Source organism: Lissotriton helveticus, chromosome 10 (assembly GCF_964261635.1).
Source record: "Lissotriton helveticus chromosome 10, aLisHel1.1, whole genome shotgun sequence".
NCBI classification, from domain to species: Eukaryota; Metazoa; Chordata; class Amphibia; order Caudata; family Salamandridae; genus Lissotriton; species Lissotriton helveticus.
The window spans coordinates 298679877-298691929 of NC_136071.1; the positions used below are offsets into that span (position 1 = coordinate 298679877).

Below are 12053 nucleotides of genomic sequence, written 5' to 3' on the forward strand. Positions count from 1 at the left end.
GTTGCCTGTTAGGTTGGAGCGCTGTGCAACTAAGAACCCACGTCTGGACAGCAGGGGGAAGCGAGGGAAGTCATCTTTTGTGCTAAATTTGTTTATAAACCCCAAATACGTGTGAGGGGCCTGTGTGTATCTCAAGAGCCCACCACTGCTGCTGCCGGATGCCAGGGTTGCCGGATACCAAGGCTGCCTGCCTAGCCTATTTCCACCAGATACCTCTCTTCCAACACCCTACTTCGTCTCTCCTTGGCTCCATCTTGAAGGTTCTATTTTTGTCACATTTCTTCTTTCTTGTATTTTCCCTCTCTCTGTCTTGCTCTGGGTCCAAAGCTTGATATGAAAAAAATAAGTACCTTGGCTCTACCGGCACTAATTTTTCTGCTGGCCTCTCAAATGGGCAAATTCCCACTAGCTTGCCCAGACTTATTTAAAAGACTTACGAAAAGCAGTAGGCCTCAATGTGCCTGCTCTTTCCTCTTACGACTGCCTCCGACTGACTGCCTGTACAAGCCCAGACATTTTACTGTGTGGCACAGGCAGGGCTTTAAGTGGGCCGGGTCCTGCCGGTGCTGAGCACCTGCAGTTCTAAAAAGCAGGTGCTGAGACAGGTCACTATCGGGCTCTCCATTTTTGAGCTTACTCTCAGGATGAAAAAAAAAATCTTAACTCTGCATCAGTACCATCCTTCACTGTTCTTTCACAGTCCCATTTCAGAACGGAAGCATTTTCAATATTATATACCCAGAAGCCATAGTTGTTGCTTATTTATCTTATGCAAATAATAACCAATGACAAAGCCAATAGTGCTGGCTTTGTTAGAGATGTATGACAGAAGCAGCAACATTTTAGTCTAGTGGCACACTATGCAAAGCACATGTTTTTACCTCGGGAGTTTTTAAGCCACGCCCTTAATTAAATTGACCAAGCAAGCCCCTTTGAGAGACCCCCCCACCCCCCCCAGTTTTTTCATCCCACCTAATGATGTCCTCCACATGGCGCTTGGATCAAATTATGCGGCAGTAACACGTTAACGATTTATGTACTTTTTGGAGCTGTTAGAGGTAGAAAAAGCCTTGTTTGTTAAAATTTGTAAGTGACGCGCTGCAAATCTATAATTATGCGGAAAACGTCCTGGCCAAAGAATAGCATAATTCCAGTGGCCCTGCTTTTAGGTATTTGAGTAATTTCAGGGTTTGCGAGGGCACAATTGAGAGCTCTGGAGCCGAGGCTGAAGGCAGTGTGAGTTTCTCTCAAATGCCTGTCAGTGGGCCATAAGCAGGACCACTGGATTTATGTGATTCTGTGGGCACTGCATTTTTCGCATAGTTATGTATTTGCTGCATTTGCCGCACAAACCATCTTCTACTGCATAATCTGCAGATGTTATCAAAAAAGAATTTGTTTCTAGCTCAAACGAAACAAAAGTTACAAAAAAATGTGGCGACGTAGTGCAATGGAAGCCCCTTCGCAAAGGTTAACTGGTCATCTTTCAGTTGCCTATTTCTGTATTTGGTTATTACACTGGTTCTAATAAGGTGAAATCTTTACCCAGATAGTAGTAGCGTGTAAAAATTATAAAATACTGAAGTAATACTATCCAAAAATATGCCACACCATGTCGCATAATTTGACCTTTATTGCTGCGTAATTTAGTGTACCCTTGCTGCATAATTTCACTGGCCTTGGTCGTGAGCTGTTGAAACAACACATGGCCACCCAATCCTTAGCCGCTCTACAGATGTCTGGTCACGCATGGGCCAGTTGTAATACGAGCCCTTTCGAGTACCCCTTTTTAGCATATGGCTCTGCAGAAAACTTAAGGGAAAATGAGGCTGTACAATGCAGCATTTTAGCTATTTTTTTCAAAATCTTTCCTAGGGAGGGACTCCTTCGGCCCTCTTTTTAGACATGATCCGGCATGCCGACGGAAGACGCTGCTTTCACGATGCGCAACTTGTCAGATTGAAAATTTCAAAGTTACGCTGAACGTTAAGCCACCAGCTGTCCAAGAACCGCTCACCAAAGGGGGCCTCTATATACCAGATTGAAGTTTTTAACTCATCTGTTGGATCCTTTGCCCTACATCTCTCGCTGTCCTTCGAAATTAGAAACAAACCTTCTTGGAAATTTCAGTGAGTTTTCCTAGCAATGAAATACTTTGTCCTGATGATGGTCTTCATGACGACTGCATATTAGACCGAAACGTCGACCCTTCCATCATCTCCAGAAGCGTTGCGTTGTCACCAACACACGACCATTGCCTATTGATTGATTTGGTTGTCTGTCATAATTACCAGGAGTTGATGTTTTAGTTGTGAACTGATGAGCTGATGTTATATATACCTCTGTTCATAGCTTTTGCTTGAATTAATTTCTTTGTATTCGTCTCCCCATATTTACATTTGATGCTTCATCACTAAATACAAATTTTCTTTGAATATAACTCATTTCCACCGTGTGTTCTTTCTTTTCCTTCTCTTGATTCATTTCAGCTCAATACAAAGTGTGATATCCTGTGGATACACAGGAGTGTGTTACGTGTGTACAACTCACAACTAAGATTTACTGTTTTCTTAAATAAATCCCTTGTAGCATACTTTGACCGTAAATATCCAGTGCCCAAGCCTACAAGGGTCTATTGGGTTTCCCCTGCTTATATCACTCTTTTTAGACATGACGTGCTTGCTCGCTATAGTACGACTTTAGTTACATAGGATTACGTGCAGGGCACAAGTCCTAAAAAAAGAAGTGGGGAGACGCTGTCGCCGGAAGTGACGTCACAACAGGAAGTGACATCACGAAAGGTGCCGAGCTTCTGGTCCCAGAGAGGCCAAAAAGGGAAGTCCAGCTGTTTGGCAGGGGGGACGGTGTCCCCCCAGTAAAATAAGTGGGGGTACGCCATCCACCTGCGTGGTACCCCGACTTGAGCTCTGGTTACGTGTTTGAAGGAGGGGAGTGACTTGTGCCAGTGGGGGAGTGGGCAGTGCCATTCCCTGCACTTGTTATTTTCTCATTTTATTTTACTTTGCTTTTATGTATTAAGCGCTGTACTAACAATGTCCATGGAAGCAGAAATCTGGCTATGTTGCGGGGGTCACATGAATTAATTTGATTGTGATGTTGCTCCCAGATGCAGACATCGGTCCGCAGCTGTTGCCTAGAGATGCTGAAACCTGAGTGACGTTGTTCTTTTTAGCAGATACCGCTCCCTAACGCTGCACATGGCCGGAGGCATGAAATGCAGTGTTGCTCAAAGATGCTGAAATCTGACCGTAACGACTGCCTCCACATTCAGAAATATGACTATAAAGTTTCTCAGAAATGCTGACATGCAACTGTTCGATTGCCAGAGGTTACAGGAGTTGAACCGCTCTAACCATGGTTGCCGCGGATTTGCACATGAGGCCAGGGCCCGTCAAATAATCCCCGATTTCCATCACGCTATAGATTAGTCTCCAAACATTTCCTGACAGGTTTAGGGGCGTTCTATTTGGTATGCCTTTCACGCTATACTGAACGCCATACAATTACGTGAATATATTTTTGCCCCAAAAAAACATCCCCGAAAAGAATACCTTTACGAGGCTATTGTGCAGCATTAAATAATCAAAATCATAAATCCTAGCACCCCCAAATTTATACTTTTTACAATTTCCTATCTGTCTAGAAGAAAACGTTCCCTGCGTGTGTACCCACTTCTTTTACGAGATAAAAAATAAATAAATAAAGATTTGGATTCTCTGGAGCCAGCTCAGTTGCCATGGCTCTGCGGGCGCAGGGCGATGGCTAACATCGTGGGAATATGAGTGTCACAAAATGTTTAATATAAAAAGACAGCTGGGCGCGAGCTCCAAGGTCTTTGGAAATCTGCAGGCTGGATGAAAGGAAGCGCCTTGTAGGGGGCATGGCGGCATCCGAGCCAAGCACAACTGACCCATGTTTCGCAGGGCCTGCCGCGCGCTTCTGAAGACGCGCTTGTGCGCGAGAAACAACCAGGCGCTTGTTTTAATCTGCAGTCATGTTTTTTAATCTCTCTGCACAGAAGCGTTCTCTCCAAATAGCCCTTCCAAAAACTCCTTAAAAAAAACCGTGCTGGGGCAGCATTTTCTGCTCCGAAATGTGCTCTTCTGGAGCACAATATCACTGGTCTATGCAGTCCATTCCTGTGCCCTTTTTTGCTATGACTAATTCAGAGTTTGTCTGTAGTTAAAAGACCCTGTCACTATGCAGGAGTGTGGAATTCCTACAGCCAGATGCACAGGGCATGTTGTTTGGGGTCAAGGACAGCACGTTTTCTTGTTTTTTTGTCCTTGGGACAAGTAGGCCCAACTCCCTTGTAGCACTGACCCTTTGGCTGCCAGTTTACAGTACTACATTATGGATCAGGGTAGGGAAATGTCTGCAGTTAAAGTAGTAAATGTGTCCATATGATAATACTGTTCCAACTTGTATTTATGGCCCATTAATGCAGAGCCATTATCATGAGGGTGAGCGCTCTAAGGGAATGTTGTGAGACAGTGGTCCCAGTATACAAATGTGTTCACAGGTTTGCAAAGTTTAACAATATGAGGCTGTGTATATTGTGCCAAGAATGCTTTCTGATTAGATGTATATATTTGCAGAGACTTGAAAGCAAGATTGATGAGTCTTTTGCTTTCAATTTAAATGTTCACAAAACAATGCAACTAAGAAAAATATATTTTGCTATACTACTGTGAAATTTTAGGTAGCCTTTTTTGAAGCATCATTTACTAAAATGTGCTGATGCATGCTGGCCTTAGCCAAAAATATTTCTAATAGAAAATCAGTGCAACCAGTTTCAAAAAGATTATGGGAAACAATAATTGGCAAAGCCAATAGGTCTGACATTGGCGGTCAGCCTTTTGGTTTTGTCAATGCGTTTCCTGTTTTGACACAATTTTTGTGACGCTTCATTGTTGTGGGAGCTACAATGCCCTCACCATTATAACAAATATTATAGCAATAATATGTTTTGGTCTCAAAAAGCGCACATTGCCACAATAGTCTATGGCACTGAACAACACTACTGTGTGTGCCAATACGCTCCATCTGAAAGAGACGAAGGCAGTCACTCACAGTGAAGCCAGCTGGTACACCGAGAGAGAGCGAGAGAGAGAGACATAATTTTAATAAAAACAAAAGTTCTTGGTTAACTCAAGACCTAATTAGGGGCCAAATTCTTAAATTAAGTCACAAGTGCACAAATGATATATATCCTTGCATTAGTGCAGATCTACAGCTTTCATGAATTCATAATAATTTACAGAAGTAGGCCAGAAAATCGTACTCCTAGAAAATATTTTTGAACTGCATTTTAGCACGAGCAAATATGCATGTGTAGATTGTACTCGTGCAGAAATCTATTAAGTGTTTATAAGTTCACTTTCTCTCAACACTTTTTTCCCAACCGTATTTCTACCTTTGTCAGGAGTACATTTCCAACCTCAGTATGGGAGAAGATTAGAGAAAAGCTTATGAACCCCCCTAAAACATGCAAGTTAGTAGGTTTACACAGTCTCCAAAGTGCATTCCAACCCTGGTACTATTGCTTAACACTACCTCTAGCTGCAGTATGTAGATCTGTGGAAAGGTGCCAAAATGCAGGAATTGCTAGAATTCAAACCCTACTATAGTATGAGCCCTAGTATAATAAGAAAGGCTATTATCAGAGCTCCTATATAATGAGATTTCTGCCAGAACTTATCACCGCACTGCGTGGCACCAAAGGGAATAGCAACTTTATGAAGCAACCTGTCCCTTGGACAAGTAGATATTCTATTGAATTCCGCACACGCACAATACCACGTTTTTGCTATTTAACTCTGCACAATCTAAGAATTACATAGAAGAGCCAGGAAGGTGCCATTTGTGATATCAATTTAATGTTCCTGCCCATTGCACTGACACATACTGTATTCTACCCAGATTATAGCGAATGTTCCTGCTCTTTTTTGATTGTGCAAGGGCATAATGCAACATGATGAGCCCCCCTTCCAGAATATGAAGGGGGGGCAGAGTCTCTCATATCTCACACATATTAATTGGTCTTGGGTTGAATGGGAGCCTCCGGAAGGGTTGGGGGCACCTGAAGGGTGTTTGGCCCCCACGTGCCTCAGGGGAAGCACATGCCTGTGTAGTGCCCCCTGGATGGCAGCTACTTCACCAATTTAAGGATGGCTTTTAGATCAGGGGATTGGTTCCAATGCTTGATCTTTGGCGGTGCTGGGCACCAGCACTCATTTCTGAAGACCACAACTTATTTCTTATCTCCGGGTTCGACACAGGGTAAGAGAGAGAAAGGGAGAAAGGAAGGGGAAATACGTGAAATAGCAGGGGTGAAGGAGAACCTTGATATTTGTATGACTAATCTGCACCAAACGTAAAAATCTAAAAAAAATCGAATTCCCGAGATAAACCCACTGGAGACATTTCCTCCACCATATTGTCCCTATGAAATTCCTCTGATTTCTCATCTCAATTTAGCTTTACCTCCTGAAATTAGATCGTACAAGTTTACATGATCACTCAACTGGAAATCAGGCCCGAAGATTCTCACAGCTGACTGTAGACATAAATACAAAAGATGGGAAGACTAAAGGCACACAGGAAAATTAAGAAAAGTCCATAGACTGAATATTTTGAAGCAGAGGAATGGGCAAGCTAAGTGGTACCCATCATCACGTATTACAAGAGCACTAGAACTATGCAGCAATTTCAGACAAAATTACACGCAAATGTGTATAGAATTGTGCTGCATAATGCAGTACCTCGCATGAAAGTGTGATTTCATTGTTTTGTTATTTTTGCACAAGTCAACACTGTCCATGCAAAATGGCTACTTTATTAGTACCAGAGTAACACCTGAACACAGAAATACAGCAACTTCCATTGCGTAGTACCATTTGGCGAGCTTGTTTTTTCTTAACTCAATACGCCTGTGCAAGAAACAGCAGCACATTATTATTGAGGTCTTAAAATTATGCAGATTATGAGAGATGTGCATTTATTTCATACTTATGGGTACAATTTTGCAAGGGGCAGATTTGCACAATGCCACTGAAGCTGACTATGGAGAAGTGTGGCTCAATGGTTAGAGCGGCAGACCCTGATGCAGAGGTCTAGCCCGGGACCAGGGTTCAATTCCCCGCCTCGGCGGGTCTTGGGCTCAAAATTCCACGGACCTGATAATTCTCGCATCGGTGCCTATTCCAATCATGGAGTCCCAATCTGCAACTCTGGGCAATAGCTTGCTTAATCTCCACAACGGCCCCCACAACACTAAGGATGCCTGGCCTCCACCTTGGGGGTGCCCAGGAGTGGACACCTCACAGGGAAAGCCAGGATGGGTTCCACAGCGGTATTCGTACAAGCACCTTGAGACCCTTGCGGTGAGTAGTGCGCTATACAAGTATCAATTTACATTTACATTTACATTTTACTATTGCTGCGCTGCACCGCTAGGCCTTGTGTACCATACTGACTCTTATTTTGATAAGCTAGTGTATAGGAGTGCCGTCATAACGCATGGGCACGCTAGGCAATTGCCTGGGGGCCCCACAAGCGTAGTGGCCCCAAGCAGACCAGAATTTAACACTCGTTTTCATTTAAACATTTTTATTCCTGCAAGTGGTTGTGTAGGCAGGGCCCAGTGCACTGCTTTGCCCGGGGGCCTATAATGCTGTTAAGACAGCCCTGTTGCATGTGAAGTGTTCATTGGATATTCTGAAAGGTTTAGCTGTTTTACAAATGTTGGGGGAACTTCTGCAATAAATAGGCAAACATGCGTTTACACCCTAACTATGGTGAGCAGGACACGTGCACATTTTTGGTGGATGATGCCCTTATGCCAAACTCCGAAGTAACCCCTCCCAATCCCCCCACACCCTCACCCCCACCCAAGTACTCTTACTGATACTTCTTTTATGGAATGCGAGTGCCTAGCAGGCTGCCTCGGTGCAGTGGTATGTTAGTTGCACTTATCTCTGCATCAGCCAACCAAGCTGTTTCACAACAGTATACCTGAACACTTTATATGCATCTTTCTCATTATTTCTTCTCCATCATGCAGGTGTCAGCGGCGGATCCCTGTGCAAGTGGGATGATGACCGACCAGGGGGAGTGCTGTAGTCTCTGTCCGGCTGGGTCCGGGGTATCTGTGCCATGCGGCAGCTCCAACACAAAGTGCGAAGCCTGCAAAAAGAGTGAGTGTTCCCCCTCTGCTTCTTACACACCAACCTTGACTGAGCATAACACGCTTGTGCTGTTTCAATGTCTTGTACATAACAGGTATCACTATTACCCAGTTTAATGGTACTCTATTTACCCACTCGTTATTCATACAAGAAAGTCCAAATCAAGGTTTGATATATTCCATATCTTCTTTATTTTGCTTGTGTAAGAAAACACGCCAGACATTGCATCGAACAGCCAACGCGTTTCGTTCACAGCATGTGCATTTCATCAAAGCATTTACACCACTGTGTAAGAATCCTTTTCATAAGTGGACAAGATCTCTTTCTGTTTAGTACCCACAATCCATCATGGTTGAGGGGAGGCTAATCCGCTCATACAGCGGACACCTTGATATGTGGCACAGTCCGCACATAAGTCATTTTTTACTTCACGTACGTCTCAGCAAGAAAGTCAGTGCGGCCCATGACATGTATCAAAGTGTCAGCTGTATGGGCAGATTGGCCTCAGCCAAGACGGATTATGGGTTCTAAACGGATAAAGATCTCATCCACTTATTAAAAGGATTCTTTCAGGGGGGATTTTGTGGAGACAAGAAATTGACACATGCTCCAATAATACATATTGTAAATGCCCTGAGGAAGTTCACATGTGACTGAAACACATTGCCTGTTCACTGTAATGTCTGGAGTGTTTTTCTCACACAAGCAAACTAAAAAAGATGTAATTTATCAAACTTATTTAGACTTTCTTGTATGAGTATCGATATTTTGGTGCACCAAAATCTCAATTTTTTGTTTTGAATTGAAAAGCTATAAATAATTGTAGCTCCAACTTTCAGCTGGGCAGTCGGCTACCTTGAATAACGATTTCTTTCCCCCAATATACCATTTGTCACCTATCCTGTGGGCTACCATCCAAGGATCACTCAAATATATCTTTGACACCCATCCTAGAACACATAACATACAGTTATAATGTCATTCTCGATAAGGATGGATTCTTGTTTTAGAGGAGACGTCCTGTGACTCATATTCACTATTGTAACAACAAAACGGTCATCAATATGTCCACCATCATTTACTTGGGAGTCAACAGATTAGCAGCCGGATGTATAGTGTTTGACGTTGTCTGATACCTCCCTTGATGTCTGCTGCAGTTAAAGCAATTCCAGGAGGCCCTGGGGATGAGGAACTCTTATGCTGCCTTCTGCTTTCTGGACCCGCCCTCTCCTCGCTAGCTGAAATATAAGAAGCATGCCAGGTTGGAAGTTTTCGAAAATCAAATTGCCCTCGTACAGTGGTGTTGGGAGCCTTGATAGGCTGGCGCAGAAGTCTTCCAAAAACCGTAGGCCTCCATTTAGGCCACTATTCATATTGCAGACTCATGATTGCAATAATCAGCTGATCAAGGCTGGAACATTTTAGGATTTAGGACTAAACTGTAATTTTTTTCCATAGAAAAAGTATGTTTCTAGTGTGAGATTAAAATCAGTGGGGTTATTGGGATAAGCCAATACTACTCTGAGATGTGAAACTTGCAGCTAAAGAGTGTGAAAATAAACTAAAGGAAGGCTGGCAGCCATTCTGAAGTCAGGCAGCCCAGCTCTCCCTGAACCAGATTTAAAGCTTTATTTCTAGTTTGGGAGAGCGTAACGTCCGCCGGATTTTAAGGGTGTATTAATGACACATACCTCTTTATCAGAACATGAGTAAATAACCATGTCTTAAACCAAGTCCATGTGTCTGTGCATTTGGTATTTCAAATCCCTTATAAATATCCATTTCTTTTGTCCTATGTATGCAGTTAGCGGGCTGCTGATAGGTGACTTGTGAGTAGCTTACAATTTGATCAGGTTGGGAAGGTCAGCTGGTTTGGAAATTTTAGGCGCATTCATTTCTGCCTGGGTGTTCATCCTGGGCACAGATTTTGATGGCAGCCGAAGAGGCACCCCTGAGACCCGGTTGTCTTTGTACTTGTTAGTGCTGGGTAAGGCAGTGGAAAAATCCCTTCCTAGCTCAACAGGTTTGTAACATTTAGAATTCCACAAGTTCTTTTCCCGACCCCACTCTAGTCGCCTTTGTTTTTCTTTATCAACATTTCTGCGGCTCTCAGAGAGTTGAATGTTTCCTTCTGAGGTCAAGAGATGGAGTACCATACATTGGGTAATAGTAACACCTGTAATTAACAACATTTGGACAAGGAAGATGTTCAGTATGAAGTGCCGTATTAAGACATTACTACTATTATTACTTCTTGTCCATTATACTACCCCCTTCTCCTCATTTTCCCTCACTCCCACTGATTCACTTTCTATTTTTCAATTCACCTTCATGTTTTCAATTAGTTCTTTTCCTTGCCTCACTTTTCTCATTTTTCTTAACTCTACCACTTTGTGCTAGAGTTTACCATCCTCATAACGCCCTTTTTAATGTCTCCTTTTACTCTTTTTACTTTATTCTTGCACGTTCCTAATCTCCATTTTACTGCCTCTCTGACTCCATCTCTTTGTCTTCTCTCGAAAGACAGATATATTATCCTATCAGGTGGATGTGATGGGAATGTTCCCCAGGCGCGTAAATTCTGACAGACCCATTCTCTAAAACGAAGTATGCAGTGCTTAATTTGAGACCGTGGTTTCCGGTGCTCAGCACTGGCGCATATTCATCAACACCAACGCTTTTCATGAGCACCAGTAAAGGGCACAGTCATTTATGGCATGGCTAGGTTAAGCGATTTGCCCAAAATCACAGGACGTTGAGTGACTAGGGGTGAGTGTCTGAAAAGTTCAGCTCTTCGTCCATCATGTCCTTGTGTTTAATATATTTTAATAACACCTGAACTATATTGACCATCCTCTGCTGGTGCATGATTTCTCAGTAGTATTTTCTACAGGCACATGAAAACTGAGAAGCAGTTTTCCCTTGCATGTGAATCCCGATAAACATATTCTAATGTAAATTAATTCTAATCTGCATCTTCTCCTGGTGCAGAGATTTTATGAGTATATTCTCATGGGCCATGAATTCTTATAGACATCCTCTGATGGTGCATGAGTTATGGATAGCTTATACTACAGGCACGAGAATTCTGAGGAGTAATGTATCCTTGCATGTCAATTCTGATGGGGACATTCCCATGGGTCTTACATTCTTACCTGCATGTTCTCCTGGACCATGAATTCTCCTGGACATATTCTCTGGCACAGTAAGAGCTGAGCTGGGTGTTATGTCTCCTGCACGTGACTTATGTTAGGCTAAATAAGTGTATATTGGTTTCAGGTGAACATGACTTCCCCTGTGGTACAAAGGAGAATTGTTGTGGTCACATTGCATGGAATGCACCTGGTCTTACCCTGGTGCGTTTTCCATGTGTGCTGCATTGTGCAGTAGACGCAGAAACATGAAAACGCCATTGATTGTTTATGTGCCGGAAGGTGTCACTTCCTGTACATAAACAATCATTTAAAAAATGATGTTTTGCAACTTCTATGTGTTCTGCATTAAGCAGCACATAAAAAAGTTACAAAACGCCATTTCACCACTTCCTACACATAAACAATCATTCTCCTCAACGCAGGCACCCTTGCACTGTGGTGCAAGGGTGCCTGCATTGGCGATAGGCAGCTAAATTAGCGCCAGCGCAGGGGGAAACTCAAGGCTGCACCCTATTCTTGTGAATATGGGTCAGCCCTGCATTTCAGAAGTGGCGGAGCGTGGCGTTAAGCCAAGGAGGCTAACGCCGCGCTCCGCAACTTTCTTGTAAATATGCCCCATTGTGCCTTAAGACTGCACACCTCAGTAAGTTCATGGATGCAACTCAAAACCACTCATCATGAAAGGAAT

The 12053-nt window shown here is 43.2% G+C and overlaps 1 protein-coding gene across 2 annotated transcripts in view; it reads left to right on the forward strand.

Annotated features, from left to right (window-relative positions):
• LOC144783759 (tumor necrosis factor receptor superfamily member 16-like) overlaps window positions 1-12053 on the forward strand; it is a 172174-nt gene that overhangs the window by 118715 nt on the left and 41406 nt on the right. For both annotated transcript variants that reach the window (XM_078662448.1, XM_078662447.1), the window contains one exon: window positions 8087-8219. In XM_078662448.1, the coding sequence (XP_078518574.1) occupies window positions 8117-8219 (103 nt within the window). In that variant the 5' untranslated portion in view covers window positions 8087-8116. The remainder of the gene's footprint in view (window positions 1-8086; window positions 8220-12053) is intronic.